The sequence below is a fragment of the Bos indicus x Bos taurus genome, chromosome 7, assembly GCF_003369695.1.
Source record: "Bos indicus x Bos taurus breed Angus x Brahman F1 hybrid chromosome 7, Bos_hybrid_MaternalHap_v2.0, whole genome shotgun sequence".
Classification (NCBI taxonomy): domain Eukaryota; kingdom Metazoa; phylum Chordata; class Mammalia; order Artiodactyla; family Bovidae; genus Bos; species Bos indicus x Bos taurus.
In genome coordinates this window covers 63,314,466-63,329,739 of record NC_040082.1, presented here as the reverse complement: position 1 = coordinate 63,329,739, position 15,274 = coordinate 63,314,466, and the positions used below count along the sequence as shown (strand labels likewise).

Genomic DNA, 15,274 nt, shown 5'->3' with positions numbered 1-15,274 from the left:
TAGAGGAGGGAGGGGCAGAGTCACAGTGTGCGCTCAGCACGCCTGTCAGGTCACTGCATCCATCTTCTGCAGACAATAGCTTGTCTGCATTGTCCCAAAAGAGTCCTGGTGCTACTTGTCAAGCCTGATACATGGGTTTTATTACAGGAAGTAGTTATCAGTGGGCCCCTCTTCAGTGATGCAAGTGAATTTTATTACTTAGAAACTCATTTTATTTCAGATCCTAAAGAGCACCAGTGTGATACAGCAGCTCATCAAGCAAAGAGGGTGATTTCGGGTCTCCATCTGATCAGTAACCGTAACATTTTTATGTCCAGCAGCTGAAGCAATGGTGCAGGAAATGGTGCTCAGGAAGCCCAACAGGCCTCCTTTGTATGAACCCCCATGAAAGGGAGGCCCATTTAACAGCCAAGTCAGAGCTGACATCATGGAGATGTAATAATCACAGCAGGAGCCCAGGCATCCTCCACGTGGCACAGGGAGGGCCAGCACAGGAGCCAGCAGGTGGGGGTGGCCATTCTGCACTCCAGAAGCTTGCCGCTGTGTCACAAGCAACATCATTCACAGGCAACTGTAGCCATTCTCTAGAGCCAAGATGAGCTGGCAAGACATTCCCGTTTCCCCAGTAGCAAGCGTGGCTTTGCCCAAAGGCTGAAATATTAACACTTCTTCAATACTGTGTTCAGGCTTAGGCATTTCACTTCTACTGAAGCCAGCCAGCGTATGGTCTAACTTTTCCATCAGTTCTATAGAAAACAGCAGAGCTATTTCCTATAGATCTCATTTGTGCAGGGCACCCAGGGACATCTGTGATGAAGCTGAGCAAGACCCTTCCTTTCCTTGCCCTCCTGTATCCTACAACCTTGGTCCCAAAAGGAAAAACAAGAGGATGGTGAGAAGCCATCTAGGGATGGCAAGCTGTCCCCTAGACCCACAGCAGCACCTCCTCCCCTGCTTCCTATTCCCTGTGCAGCCCGCTGGATCCCCATGGCCAACCTGCTCTGAAATAACTGAGATTTTACATACACCAAACTCCAGGGTTTTACTAAATGCCTCGACTGTGCAGGGTTTCCTGATGGTTCTGTCCCATTCTGTACTCTCCTAGCAGGCAGCTTTGTTGTTCTTGTTCAGTCACTTAATCGTGTCTGACTCTTTGTGACTCCATGGACTGCAGCATGCCAGGCTTTTCTGTCCTTCACCACCTCCCAGAGTTTGCTCAGACTCATGTTCACTGAGTCAGTGATGCCATCCAGCCATCTCATCCTCTGTCATCCCCTTCTCCTCCTGCCTTCAATCTTTCCCAGCATCAGGGGCTTTTCTAATGAGTCAGCTGTTCGTATCAGGTGGCCAAAGTATTGGAGCTTTAGCATCTGTCCTTCCAATGAATATTCCAGACTGATTTCCTTTAGGGGTTGACTGGTTGTATCTCCTTGCTGTCCAAGGGACTTCTAAGAGTCTTCTCCAGCACCACAGCTGGAAGGCATCAATTCTTCGGAGGCAGGTTAGCTGACAGGAAACCTTGTTCTCCTGAGTATGTACGTGAGTCCATGTACCATTTGGGTAAGTGGTAGGTGGAATGATGTCACACTAATACTGTCTACATCCTCATCCTGAATGTGTGAAGATGTTGCCTTACAAGGGAAAAGAGAGTTTCCAGATCTGATTAAGTGAAGGCACTGGGTGGGGGTGTGGCGGAAGGCAGGTTATCCTGAATTATCTGACGAGACGAATATAATCATAAGGGTCCTTATGCGATGAAAGCAGGTGAGTGAGAGTCAGAGAAGGCGATATGACAATGAAAACTGAAGTTGGAGTGGTGTAACTACAAGCCAAGAACTGTGGGCATCCTCTCAGATGTGGAGAAGACAAAAATAGATTCTCCCCTAGAATCTCGGGAAGGAATACAGCCTTTGATTTTAGCCTCATAAGGCCAGCTTTTGACACTATTATCCAGAATTATAAGATAATACATTTTTTTTAATTTTATTTTATTTTTAAACTTTACATAATTGTATTAGTTTTGCCAAATATCAAAATGAATCCGCCACAGGTATACATGTGTTCCCCATCCTGAACCCTCCTCCTTCCTCCCTCCCCATACCATCCCTCTGAGTTGTCCCAGTGCACTAGCCCCAAGCATCCAGTATCGTGCATCGAACCATTTTTGTGGTTTTGAAGTCACTATCACTAAACTTGTGATAATATGTTACAACCGCAATGTGCTTAGTCGCTCAGTTGTGTCTGATTCTTTGCAACCCCATGGACTGTATGTAGCCCACCAGGCTCCTCTGTCCATGGGATTCTCCCGATGGGCCCTATCTATTAACTTAGACAGCTGTGTTATGGGGAATTTATTTATTACATGTGATTTGATCAGTGGTTTCATGCCGGGCATGGCTTTCAATGAAATTATTAACCTAACTTTATAAAGTTTATACCTGGGATTTTTTAAGAAACAGCTCAACGACTGAGCGCCTAGTAAATAGCAAGCATCTGGTAAGTGTTTTTCACAGGTTAGCTTGTTTGGTTCTCACAGTCACCCTTTAAGATCAGTATGATCATTAGCCCATTTACAGAGGGGAAGACTGAGGCTCAGAAAGCCTAAGTCATCTGCTGGCAGGTGGAGGCGGCCCAGTTATTCTATTGATATGTGCTGCCCCCAAGGAGAACTGAGCACAGCAGCTAGCGTTGGTGACATGGGGAAAAGTCAAGTGAGCAGCCCTGGAGGACCTGGGTCATCTGCCCCAGGTCTCTCTCTTCAGCCCTGAAGCCTATGATTCTGGGTCGCAGGGAGCAGAGGAGGCCTCCTTGGAGTTCGCAGAGGCCCTCTGGCCCAGAGCCACCAACCTTTTCTTGGTTGTTCACCCCCAGCCTGGCAGTCATTCTCAACGCCTGTTGCAAGGGTGCTCCCTCTCTAATCAGATGGAGAGCATGGGAGCTGAAGAGACACAGCCAGCATCCAGGATCCCCCCAAAGACCCTCACATGCCACATACAGACAGACTGTCACCAAATATGTCAGTGTATTTTTCAGCGGCTCTATCTCATCACTCACCATCTGGACCCTGGTAAATGGGGTGAGAGTGGAATTTTTGTTGCTGGACAGCAGGTTAAAACAAACCCTTTCTTACCAGGAGTTCAAGAGTTTGATTTTCTCCTGGGAGGCTTAAGAGAGCTCAGTCGAGTGCAGAAAATGAACCCCCGTCCAGGCAGGTGCATGTCTAGACGACCTCAGTTTGCATTTGCTCTGCAATTCCCTTGGAAATCATGATGTGCTGGATGGTTTACCTTCGGTCACAGGAAGCTGGCTCTCAGGCCCCATTCCTTATTCCACTGTTTCAGAGTTTTGTCAGTCCCTGGGCATTTACAGCTGTCCCAGCCGCCAAAACTGTGCAGCATGCTTGGGAGAGAGTGATTGCTTTAACTTATTATGTTAACTCCTTAGACAGTTATTCTGAGGACAGAAAAAAAAAATAATGCTTCTCTTTTTGTCCAATTGTGAGTAGAACTTTGGAGGGGAATGGAGGAGAGCTCTCAAACTCTCTTTCAACTCTTAGACCTCGGATGGGCACTACTTTTTGTCCCCCCACCCCCTACCTCCCTCAAATTCCCTTCTAAGTCATGAACCTTCTCTGATTTTATTCCTCAAATTGCTCTTCTGACCTGAGAAGCTAGAACAAGAAAATTTGTGTCTCATTGCCCTAGAGGATGTTTTTCTGAGGTTTTTGCTTATTGGACTGTTTCAGGCCAAGGAGAAGCCAGGAGTCTTTAGTCAGAGCAGCTTTTGCTGATAAGATTCAAGTCAGAGACCAGCAGATTGGTCCCCTCTATGCTGGAAAGCCAGGGAACTGGGGAGACATGGTTGGGGGCTCCCTGCGGTTCTCATGCTTTTCTGCACTCACCCTCAGACCCACAACTGTGTGACTACTCCAGCCCCGTCTCCCACAGCTCTGCGTGTGTGTCCCCAGGGCCAGAGCCCCAGTAAGGTGACACACAGGGCTGAGAAGAGGGTGTGCCAGTCCTGAAAGATTTGGTCAGGATCGTCTCAATGGGCTGTCTTCTTGGGCTGCAGTTTCCAGCTGCCCTCTTCCTCTCCGGGGCCAGGTGGACTGGTTCTAAGAGCTTGTGTTGTTGGGATGGTCAAGCAGGGAACCGGCTAGATGTGGAGGTGTTTCAACCCAGAAGGCCACTAGGCTGAGGTGAGAGGCTTGCTCATCTCGTGCACCCAGAAAGTGCTGGGGATGCCAGGCTGTGGGTAGCACTCAGGAAGAGGAGGGAGAGGACAGCAGCATGAGAGGATTAGGAGACGGTCAGAAGGTGTCCTGGCAGGAACCACCCACACTGGGCTAACCAGCAGACAGCCTTTGGCTGTGGGGGCGGGGGGTTGGGGGCCTGTGCCCCCACAAGGGTTGGTGTGTCCCCCATGTCCAGAGAGCCCACCTGGAGAGGAGAGGCAGCGAGTGCTGCCAGGGGTTAGCTTTCATCACATCGGAGAGACCCCCAGTGTCCTTTTAATGTTAGACTTTTCCAGTAAGTCCACTTCCCCCTGTATATGTACACTGTCAGCAGCAATGGAGAAGGGTCTTGACTTGGTGAACTGTGAGGAGAGTCCTGGATCTGACCCGCCCCAGCCGGAAGCCTTGGAAGTGCCTTCACCCCCAAAACATTTGCAGCTTTCTGACTCCATCCCTCACTTCCTCCTTCATGCTGAGATGTCCCTGCTCCCCCACCTGTCTGGCAGCCTCCATTTCTCCTGTCATCGTCACCCCTCCTTCCCCTCCACATATATGTGGCCACCCGTGAGTTTACTCTTGGGGAGCTGGTTTTCTGTTGTTCTCAGTGGAATCCCGGTGAGCCGTTGAGCTCTCCTGTGGTGAGCTCTCCTAAGCTTTGTGAGACTTGACCCCATCCCACTTCCTCAACCCCCACCACAGAGCCCCGGTATTTATCAGACAAAGCCTGAGAGTCCACGCATGCGTGTCCCCAGTCCTGTGGGCTTGAGGCTTGTGGCTCTCCCTACGTTTAACTATGAGATGCTGGCAGACACTCTCCTCCTTTGAAAGAGTGCTTTTCTGCTCCCTAGAAATTATCCCATTGGTTGGAACTGTGAGTGTGAGATTTAAGGAACCTTGGAGATCATCTAGTTTAGCTTCACCTTCTTCTGTAAATCAGGAAACTGAGACCCAGAGAGAGAAATGAACTTTCAAGGCCACCCTGCGAGTTACTGATAGATGACAAGCCTCGTCTCCTAATCCTATTGCGTTGCCTTTGAAAGGCAATCAGATCTCACTTTTGTTGCAGACGATGACTGGTTTCCAAAAATAAAACTGTGAGTCAGTCGAGATCAGTCCTGAGACCACTAGCCTGTTTCACCCTTTTAAGCAGGGCTGAAAGGTTCAAGAGGAATGGGATGGGAGGAGGGCTGAGAGAAAAGTGGAGAAGAAGGAGTCAGAAGGATGGAGAAAGAAGGGCAGAGAAGAGAGCGTGTGATGTCGCTCCTCAGGAATGTCCTAGGGGCTTGTTTCTGGCACAGTGACACCTGTAGCTCCCTGGCAGCCTGAGTATCCTCATCTGTCTCTGAGACAGCCCCCTGGATGACAGATGAACCAGGCTTCATGTTCACATGACTCCCAGGGCTTCCTCAAGACAACTCCAGTGGAATTAGTGAGAGGAGAATTTCTCGGCTCATTGAGAGTAGCACCTGCTCCCTCCTACCCCCAAAGCCCAAACTTCTGCCCCATCTGCCTGCTTCTCTTCTATCTATGTCATTAAACAGCCTGTGAGAGGCTGTGGTGAGCAGTTCTGTAGTAAGCCTGCTGTGACTCAAGGCTGTGTTCTCTCCTGTCCTGAAGGACAAATGGCAAGAAAGGAAGTGGCTGGACATGGCTGTTGGCTTCAGGTCCCAGGGTTGCCAAGGAAGAGTCTGTGCTCACAGCGTTGGTGCAGGAATGGCCTTCGATGGGACAGGGGGTTTTGATGCGAAGCTAGTCTTTCTTGGAACACTTCCTTGTGTTGCTCTTTGAAATCCTCAGTCTTTTGGGTTTCCCTGGGATGTTGGGTTGACTGAAGCTTTACGTTTCAGACCTCCAGAAGGTGGTGAGTAAGCCATGATGGGCTGGTCTAAGTTTTAATGTCAGGTGACATCAAAGTTTAAAACTATAAACTGCCAGTCTTGTTCATCCAAATACAAAGAATCTCACAAACTGGCAATATCAGTTGCCTCCTGGAAGGAAGATTGAGGGATGAGGGGGGATGGGGAACACTTTACTATTGAACCCTTTGTAGATTTTGAAACCGTATAAAGATTTTCGTTGATTAAAATTTTGTTTTTAATTTAAGGAAACAGTAAGCATCTTAAAGAGCTTTGTTTTTATTGTAAAATTTGGTTGAAGATGGAATAAGACTTGATCATAAATATGCTACCCTTCTTGGTTACTAAGTCAGAGAGCTAGAAGTTCATGGGCTATTTAGTTCAATGACCATCACACGGTACATGTCTACATCTTACAGATGAGGAAACTGAGGCCCAGAGAGGAGACAGGACTGGCTGGCGAGGCCTGGGTTGGTTAGTTAGTGGCGGACTCAGAACCAGAAAGCTCCGGAGCTCCTCCTGCTCCTTCCTGCTGCCTCTCAGCAGTTCTTCCCACTGGGTTCCTCGTGGATTATGCTGGAGATAAGTTTCAGGTGAGGACGTGTACTGCCACTGTGAATATGCTGCCGCAGTCCTCTGGCTGTATCCCAGCTGCATGACTGTGAGTGACCGCATCGCTGGCACCATGTGCAAAGCCGAGGAGGTGTGACAAGCTCCTTGCTGACGAGAGGTGAGAGATGACCGAGCGTGTGATCTCCTCCAGGAGCAGGCTATGTGCTCACCGCATCACGTCCCTTCCCAGAGCAAGACCAATGACACGAGAGGGGAGGGAAGCCCTGCCTAATACACGTGCGTGTCTTCATTGCAGAGTCATCAGCTACGAGTGCTGTCCTGGATATGAGAAGGTCCCGGGAGAGAAGGGCTGTCCTGCAGGTGAATAAGCCTTGCCTGTTGGCGCAGATGGAGGGGAGGAGGGAGGGAAAGAGGAGCACCCACGTGAGGGGCAGCAGAGTCTGAATGGGGGTCCAGAGGATGAAGGCTGGAAACAGCAAGTTTCCCACGCTGTCCTTCCTGTGCAAGCTGACCTCCTTAACACGCTGGGGGAACATACTCTGGTCCTGACCTGCCTGTGCCCTCCACACCAGGCACAGGCTCCTGCCTTTGTTGTTTCTGGCTGCAAGAGATTCTAAATACATCTAGCATTGCTGAGCAGCCCTGCTGGAGAGCAGACAGGGCAGGCCAGGCCTACGGCTGGGCTGGGCACATCAGGCCACCCCACCTAACTGTCGGAACCTGGCCCATTGGAGCTTGTAGGGATGGGAGTAGCAGGCTGGCTTTCCCAGAGTCAGCCAAGGGTACCATGAGTGGCCATCGGGGCCCACAAACAGTGTGGTACCTGTGAATTCACCTGTGTGAAATCAGATCCTTTCCTTTGGTCCTGCACACCTCTGGGGACTGTGCTAGGAAGATTTTTTTTTTAACTTGGAAATCTTTGCTAGTTCATTAGTTGAGAGTGTGAGATTGAGGTTTAGGAGATAGGGGGTGATTTCGTTGGTACCAAGGTCACAAAGAGGGTGGCATGGACAGGGGCCATGGCCTTCTTACTGAGTAGCAGGACAGGCGGGAAGCGTGGGATGGGGAAGAGAAGGAACTGGGTGGGGGAGTGCCTCAGGGCCTTAGTTTCAGCTCCTTTAAAAGGAACAGGAGAAACTCTGGGTGTGAGAGGAAGGTCCTCCAGAGCTTCAGGCTATTTCAGGAAACAACATTTTATTACTTGCAAATACCCACAGCACTTCTGAGATCTCTTTCATTCCAGTGGAAGCCATTAGGGAACCAGTTTCAAAAACAACTAGATAAGTCCCTAAGACTAGCTTGTAATTGGGCTATCTGTTTCTGGTGTGTGTTCCTACCTGTGTTATCTGATTGTCTATGAACAAAAGCTTTGCTCTGCTGTAGTTAAACATGACTGATCCCTTGAGCTCACATAGGGAAGCCCTTGGCTGTGGAGTTGCTCTAAGAAGCAGGTGACTGGCCTCTCCGGTTCCCCATAGCAGGCTGTGTCTGGCCTCCTCCAGTGGGTGTGCTCAGATGAGGAAGGGTGTGATCTGGCCGGGGAAGTCCCGCAGGCCATCCCTGCTCTACCGTCTGCCTCTGCAGCCCTGCCACTCTCTAACCTGTACGAGACCCTGGGAGTTGTCGGTGCGACCACCACTCAGCTGTACACGGACCGCACAGAGAAGCTGAGGCCCGAGATGGAAGGACCCGGCAGCTTCACCATCTTCGCCCCCAGCAACGAGGCCTGGTCCTCCTTGCCAGCTGTGAGATGACCTTCTTATGCCCAGGGCTTTCATCCTGGGGACCGTCTTACTGAGACTCTGTGGTGGTTTCTACCATCTCAGGGCACATCTTCCTTAAGCCCTCAGATAAAGCCATGACACTTGAGCTAAAATATGCCTCCCCAGGCGGCTCCCAACGCTCCATCCACTTAAGTGGCCAGACAGGTCTCAGTGTTCACAGAGGAGAGGGCTCTGGAGAAATGGGAGTCCCCGGGGCACCTTTCCCAGGGTGGCAGGGACCCATCTGTTGAGTGTGGGGCCTGCAGCCCCCTCATGGCCACGCTGACCCTCCTCCTAGGAAGTGCTGGACTCCCTGGTGAGCAACGTCAACATTGAGCTGCTCAACGCCCTCCGCTATCACATGGTGGACAGACGGGTGCTCACGGACGAGCTGAAACACGGCATGGCCCTCACCTCCATGTACCAGAATTCCAACATCCAGATCCACCACTATCCCAACGGGGTAGGGAGTCCTGCTTCCACGGCTCTGCCCTGTGCCCACCCTGAGCCGCATCTGGTGCATGTGTGGGCGGGTTTCTGGGGTCGTGTCCTCCAGGCGGGGTCACCTATGGACAGTCTTCTGCCTCCTACACCTGCTTCTCCACATTCTGTCCTGTGGTTTCCCTTCCTGGGGCTCACAGGCTGTGCCTCCAGGGTGTTAACCACTCACGCTCACTCGTTTTCTGGGCAGATCGTGACCGTCAACTGTGCCCGCCTGCTGAAAGCGGACCACCACGCAACCAATGGCGTGGTGCATCTCATTGATAAGGTCATCTCCACCGTCACCAACAACATCCAGCAGATCATTGAAATCGAGGACACCTTCGAGACCCTGCGGGTAAGGGACTACCTCTGGGCGGGGGAAGGCCTGGGGATACACCGCCTCCCATGAGGGCCTTCTTCTGTGGGAGAGGTGGAGCATGTCTTTATGCTCATGGGCATTTAGGTGACCATGGAGCAAGTTCCTCTGATGCCCATCAGATCAGATCAGATCAGATCAGTCGCTCAGTTGTGTCCGACTCTTTGTGACCCCATGAATTGCAGCACGCCAGGCCTCCCTGTCCATCACCAACTCCCGGAGTTCACTCAGACTCACGTCCATCGAGTCAGTGATGCCATCCAGCCATCTCATCTTCTGTCATCCCCTTCTCCTCTTGCCCCCAATCCCTTCCAGCATCAGAGTCTTTTCCAATGAGTCAACTCTTTGAATGAGGTGGCCAAAGTACTGGAGTTTCAGCTTTAGCATCATTCCTTCCAAAGAAATCCCATGGCTGATCTCCTTCAGAATGGACTGGTTGCCTATAAACATGGTGAATTCACTAATCAGGCGGTCAGGTTGACCATAGGAAGACATCATAATCTTGTGCTGGGAACATTCCCCTGCTGGACTTCTCCCTTGTAAAGTTTCTTTTCCTTGACTCCCCTGGAAAGTTCCAAGATCGTGGCTGCAGCAGTTCTGCAGCCTGGGAATGCATTATGTGTTCCGGAGTGGGAAGCTCCTCCTGCCAGATGCTGGTGTTTACCTGTGGGACTAGAGAAATGGCCTTTCAGGCTGCATGGTCTTCTGGATCACATGTCCCCACCACGGGATCCTTGTTCCATTCATACCCCCTGTTTCCTTGGAGCCCAGACCAGCAGAGAGGCCACGAGTATAGACATGGGAGCCTGGGAACTGACATCTGGCTTGGCTTCTGCCTGCTCTGGGTCCCAGAATGCTGCTCCGGCCCTGCTGCCAGCAGGCATTTATCTAACAGCTGTGGTGGCAGGCGGGCGTTCCTCTTAGCCACAGCTGCCCAGAGGAAGTTAGCACAGGCTGCCCCGTCAGGGTTTTTGCCCTGATTCAAGGAGAACTTCCTGACCACAAAGGATGCCAAGTGGGAGTGGGGTGGTTCCTCCCCTGGAGATCTCCAACACAGAGAGACAAACACCCCCAGGCTGGGCTGGCACTTGAGTAAACTCAGGAGGAGGCTCTGGGGGTTCCTGGGGACCTCACTGTCCACCCTCTTCCCCTGCCTTCCTTCTGGGTCACTCAAAGGTTGGAGGTCTGCAGGGGGCTGCTGTTCCCACAGACTCGGTGGCACAGCTTTTGATTAGCGGCGGCTGGTCCCCACTGAGTAACCTCCTCTTACTGTTCAGGTTTTGCAAATATTCCTTGCTTTCTTCTTCCCTTTGGCTCTCCTTAATACCCGTCTTTCCTTCTGCTGACATGTACTCATTAAGCCCCTGCTACTTCCCTAGTGTGTTCAGAGGAATAGAGGAGAACAAGTCAAAGTTCTGTCTTCACTGGCATTTACATTCTTGGGGGACACAAACAAGAAACAGACAAGGCCATCACAGATGGTGCTAAGTGCTGTGAAGTCAGGCGGTGAGTGGTGAGCAGGGGAGACCCATAGGGTCTAGTTGGTCCAGGAAGGTCTGTCTGGAAGAGGTGACTTTTGAGCTGAGGCCTGAACATTGGAAATGGCCAATTATATGAGACATGGGGACAAAAGCTAAGTTGGTAGAAGGGAGAGGGGAAGTAAGGCTCAGAAGCAGGGCGAGCAAGGAGGCCTGCAGGACTGAGTGAAGAGCACTAGGGAGCCAACAGGTAAGGTAGGAGTGGCCAGGCTGGAGGGGTCAAACCCTGTGGGGCCTTGGAGACTGAGCGAGGACTGTGGCTTATCCTGATAGCAGTAGGATGCTTTTAGAAGAGCCATCTGCTTGCTCTGTAGAGAAGGAGTTATGTCATCCTTACGCTAACAGAGCTCACACAAATAATCATCACCCAACGACTGAATTGCAACATGAGGACAGCAAGCTGTGCAAGTGTGTCTAATAGAAAGGTACTTGTTTTCATCAGGGGGTAGTAGGCAGGGCAGGCTGGGGTAGGGGTGGAGGGCAATGCCAAGCTGACCATCTAGAGAAATGACATTTCAGTCAAAGCCCAAAGAAGGAATAGGAGTCAGAAAAGCAAGGGAAGGGCAGAGGGAATGCTGCAGGTCCAAGGCCCAGGGTTGGAAAGGAGGAAAAGAGGGCAGCAGCCAAGGATGACCAGAGTGGGCAGAGCTCACCGGAGGGATGGGGAGAAATGAGCCTTGGTTCGGTCTTTACATCTGGGGCTTCTGCAAAAGCCGGGAGCCCTCCAGAGGGGCACTGGTGAGACCTCGTGTGCCTCTAGTGTGCGGAGATTCCCAGAGCCCTCAGGGAACGCACCATCTGCTCTCTGCCCACAGGCTGCCGTGGCTGCATCGGGGCTCAACACCCTGCTCGAAGGTGACGGCCAGTACACGCTCTTGGCCCCGACCAATGAGGCCTTCGAGAAGATCCCTGCTGAGACCCTGAACCGGATCCTGGGGGACCCAGAGGCCCTGAGAGGTGAGCACCCCGGAGCCGCTGCTGCTGCCTCATTAGAGTAGGCAGACTGAGCCCCAGGCTGGTTCTTGTCCAAGTAGACGTGCCACCTGTCATCCTGTCCCATTGCTCCCAGCTGGCCCTGTCTCCGCAGAGGTCAGAGCAGAACCCTAGTCAGAGGAGCCAATAAGGAGTCCAGCAGCCTTGTCTAGGGGGACAGCTGGGCTGAGGAAGGATGCATTGCTGGAGGTCCAAAGTAAGGTCTGGCCAGAGTCAGGAAGAGTTAAAGGCCCAGATGATCAAAGCCAGGGCAAGCTTGGAGATGTGGGGAGGGGGTGGTCTGTCCTGGCATCTTTGAAATGGAATCATCATGCTGACCCTTGAATTCTTCCTGTGTCTGGCCAAGGGCCTCAGGGATAGTCGAAAATTATATTTAAAAACCAGTAACAGTCAGCTCTTGATTCTTCTTTGCTTCGTCTTCATTCTTCATCCTTCCTCACCTTCTCAGGCTGGTAAGTTAGGTGGAGCATTGGTTACTCCTAGAGGAGGGTGAAGGACCAAGCTTGTGTGGGAGGTTAGAAGGGGAGGCCAGGCTCTGCCACCCTTCCCCAACTCCAGGACTCCTAAGACGCTGCCTGTGGTCCCCAAGTTCCCTGCAAAGGGAAGTAGGCCCCCAGTCCCCTGTGTACCCCAACCCTCCAACCACACTTGCTCCTCCCAAATATAATCCAGGGATGACTTCACTTCTTTTGAATCTATTTAAACCCACCTTTGAAATGTGCTGTATAAAACGCCTAATGCATTTCAGACACCCCATAAATGTAAAACGTTCTCCTTGCAGCTCTATAGGGATGGAAAAGGACACATTTCTGAAAGCACAGATGGGGAGCTGTTGTGTCCAGACATTGTGGGGCCAGGAATCCAGGCTGCCAAAGTGAATGCGGTCCAGGTCAGGGAAGGTTAAGCCTAGTTGGTGTGACGGCTTAAAAGCAGGTCATTGGAATCTGATGTGCTGAGTGCATTGATGGAGATGCTCCCAAGGTCACAGGGATGAGGATGGTGGGGGGTGGGGGTGGGGGTGGGGTGGCTCCCGCAACCTGAGGGTCCTGAAGGCTTCCTAGGAGATGGGACTTGGGTGCAGCGCAGCATTTTAGCTTTTTATTTAGAACTGTTTTCCCCCTAAAACATGTTTTGTACCAAGTACCTTTTTATTTTTGTATCAGAACACCTTCTTATAAAGTGAGAAAACTCCCCAGGTTTATCCCCTTTGCACTCCTGCCTTTTCCTGCTCAGGAAACTGCTCAAAGCCAGGGCCCGTGTGAGGGGCTGTGGTGGCAAGTGCCAAGGCAGGCAGTCCTGGTCCACCTTACAGAAGGCTGGTTATTAGCGGGCTAGCAGACAGGTGAGGAGTGGCCCTGGGCTGGTGTGCCCATTGGCAGACTGGCTTCCAGCCTTGGCCTGGCTCACCCTCTTGTCATGTGCCCCCACCCCACCCTAGCCTTCCCTTCCTTTCCGGAGAAACTCAATCCCCAAGGCCTAGTTCCCATAGCAGTCTTGCAGTCCTTTGTCTTCCTCACCGGCTGAAACGGGTCCGTGCTGGTCTTCTTGGCCTTCAGCACTTGTGCTGGGTCTCAGAGCTTCCTCCTGTGTGTGACACTGTGGTTTTGGTTCCCACCCTCAGGACACATTGAAACTTGCCTCTGTGTTGAGAACACAAGACAGAGGGCCCCCATGACCCCCAGTCCCAGAACGAGCTCTGCCTGGCAGGGGCTGGCCACATCTCCCTCCACCGTTCCTTGTAGCCTCAGCACCCCCAGCCCCTGCCCTAATGCCAAAGCGGCACTTGAACAAGCACGATTCTATTTTTGATTTACTGGTGGGGTGAGTGGGGCAGCAGAGACCATGGCTTGCTGATCACCACCCCCAACCTCTCGCAGACCACAGCAGCTAAGCAGACCCTTGTGTTTGTGATTGTCATTCAGTCGTGTCTGACTCTTTGCAACTCCATGGACTGTAGCCTGCTAGGCTCCTCTGTCCATGGGATTTTCCAAGCAGAAATACTGTGGTGGGTTGCCATGCCCGTCTCCTGGGGATCTTTGTGACCCAGGGATCAAACCCGGGGCTTCCACATTGCAGGCAGACTCTTTACTGTCTGAGCCACCAGGGAATTGGGTTCAAATAAACACAAACAAGATCTTCAGATGATTCAGAACTTTCACATGCTACAGTTTTTCATCTTTTCCTACCACACTTCATTTTTATGAAAGATCAGTAGATAAAAAAAATCCCACGGTAAACACATTTGAGGTTTTCCATCCGGGTGGTTCAGATACACACAAGAGAATTCACCCTGAAGTTCAGGTGCGTGCTGTGGGCTAAGTTGCTTCCATCACATCCGACCCTTGTGACCCTGTGGACTGCAGCCCGTCAGGCTCCTCTGTCCACAGAATTCTCCAGGCAAGAATACTGGAGTGGGTTGCCATGCCCTCATTCAGCAGATCTTCCTGACCCAGCGATCAAATCCACGTCTCTTCCCTCTCCTGCCTTTGGAGATGAGTTCTTTACCACTAGCGCCACCTAATCACTAGCATTTGTTGGGCATATACTCTGTCGTCAGGCACTGTGCTGGGTGCTTAGATTTAGCTTCATGTCATCCTTACACCAGCCCAAAGAGATGAATGCTGTGCATGCTTCCTGTTGACCAGTGAGGAAGTTGAGACTCAGACTCAGTGACTCGCCCCGGGTCCCACAGCTGCTAAGTGGCTGAGGTGAGATTCGAACTCAGGCAGTCTGACCACAGAGCCCTGGCTAGTTTTAGAGGCTAGGCTAGGAAGTGAGGAGGAGAAGGATCCAGTCTGTGTGGTGCCCCAGGCTCATCTGATTGTTAGCCTCAGAGATGATGGAATCCTCCCAGTTGTGGGCAGGCAGCGAGGTGACATCTGAGGTCAGCCTGGCTGGTACTGACTTGACCTGTGTCCTGTTCGGCCCCCAGATCTGCTCAACAACCACATCCTGAAATCGGCCATGTGTGCCGAAGCCATTGTGGCAGGGTTGTCCTTGGAGACCCTGGAGGGCACCACACTGGAGGTGGGCTGCAGCGGGGACATGCTCACAATCAACGGGAAACCCATCATCTCCAATAAAGACGTCCTGGCCACCAACGGGGTGATCCACTTCATCGACGAGCTGCTCATCCCTGACTCAGGTGAGCCATGCCTCGGGGGCCTTGGCCTGTCTGGTCCTCTGTCCCCTGTGCCACCCATGGTGGTGTGCCTAGGGGAATTCAGGGATCTTGGGAGCTGTTTCCCTGCCTGCACCTGGCTCACAGCATCCCAGGAGAGATGGCCTGGGTACCTGGCAGGTTTTGCCAGATTGTGAAGAATCTAGAGCTGCAGGCTTGGGAGTCCAGGCTTTATCTTGTGAGCTGGGGAGAGCCATGGAAAGTGTCTAGGGAGGCTCAACCACAGGAGCCTTTCAGAAGCTCTGCCTGTTCTGGTTGGGCACAGAAGGCCATTTGC

The 15,274-nt window shown here is 51.8% G+C and overlaps 1 protein-coding gene across 1 annotated transcript in view; it reads left to right on the top strand.

The window, feature by feature from the left end:
* The window catches only part of TGFBI (transforming growth factor beta induced), a 33,510-nt gene that overhangs the window by 8,295 nt on the left and 9,941 nt on the right, over nt 1-15,274 (top strand). Inside the window, exons 3-8 of the mRNA XM_027546438.1 lie at nt 6,959-7,023; nt 8,248-8,408; nt 8,725-8,889; nt 9,118-9,264; nt 11,639-11,780; nt 14,749-14,961. Of these exons, the coding sequence (XP_027402239.1) occupies nt 6,959-7,023; nt 8,248-8,408; nt 8,725-8,889; nt 9,118-9,264; nt 11,639-11,780; nt 14,749-14,961 (893 nt within the window). The remainder of the gene's footprint in view (nt 1-6,958; nt 7,024-8,247; nt 8,409-8,724; nt 8,890-9,117; nt 9,265-11,638; nt 11,781-14,748; nt 14,962-15,274) is intronic.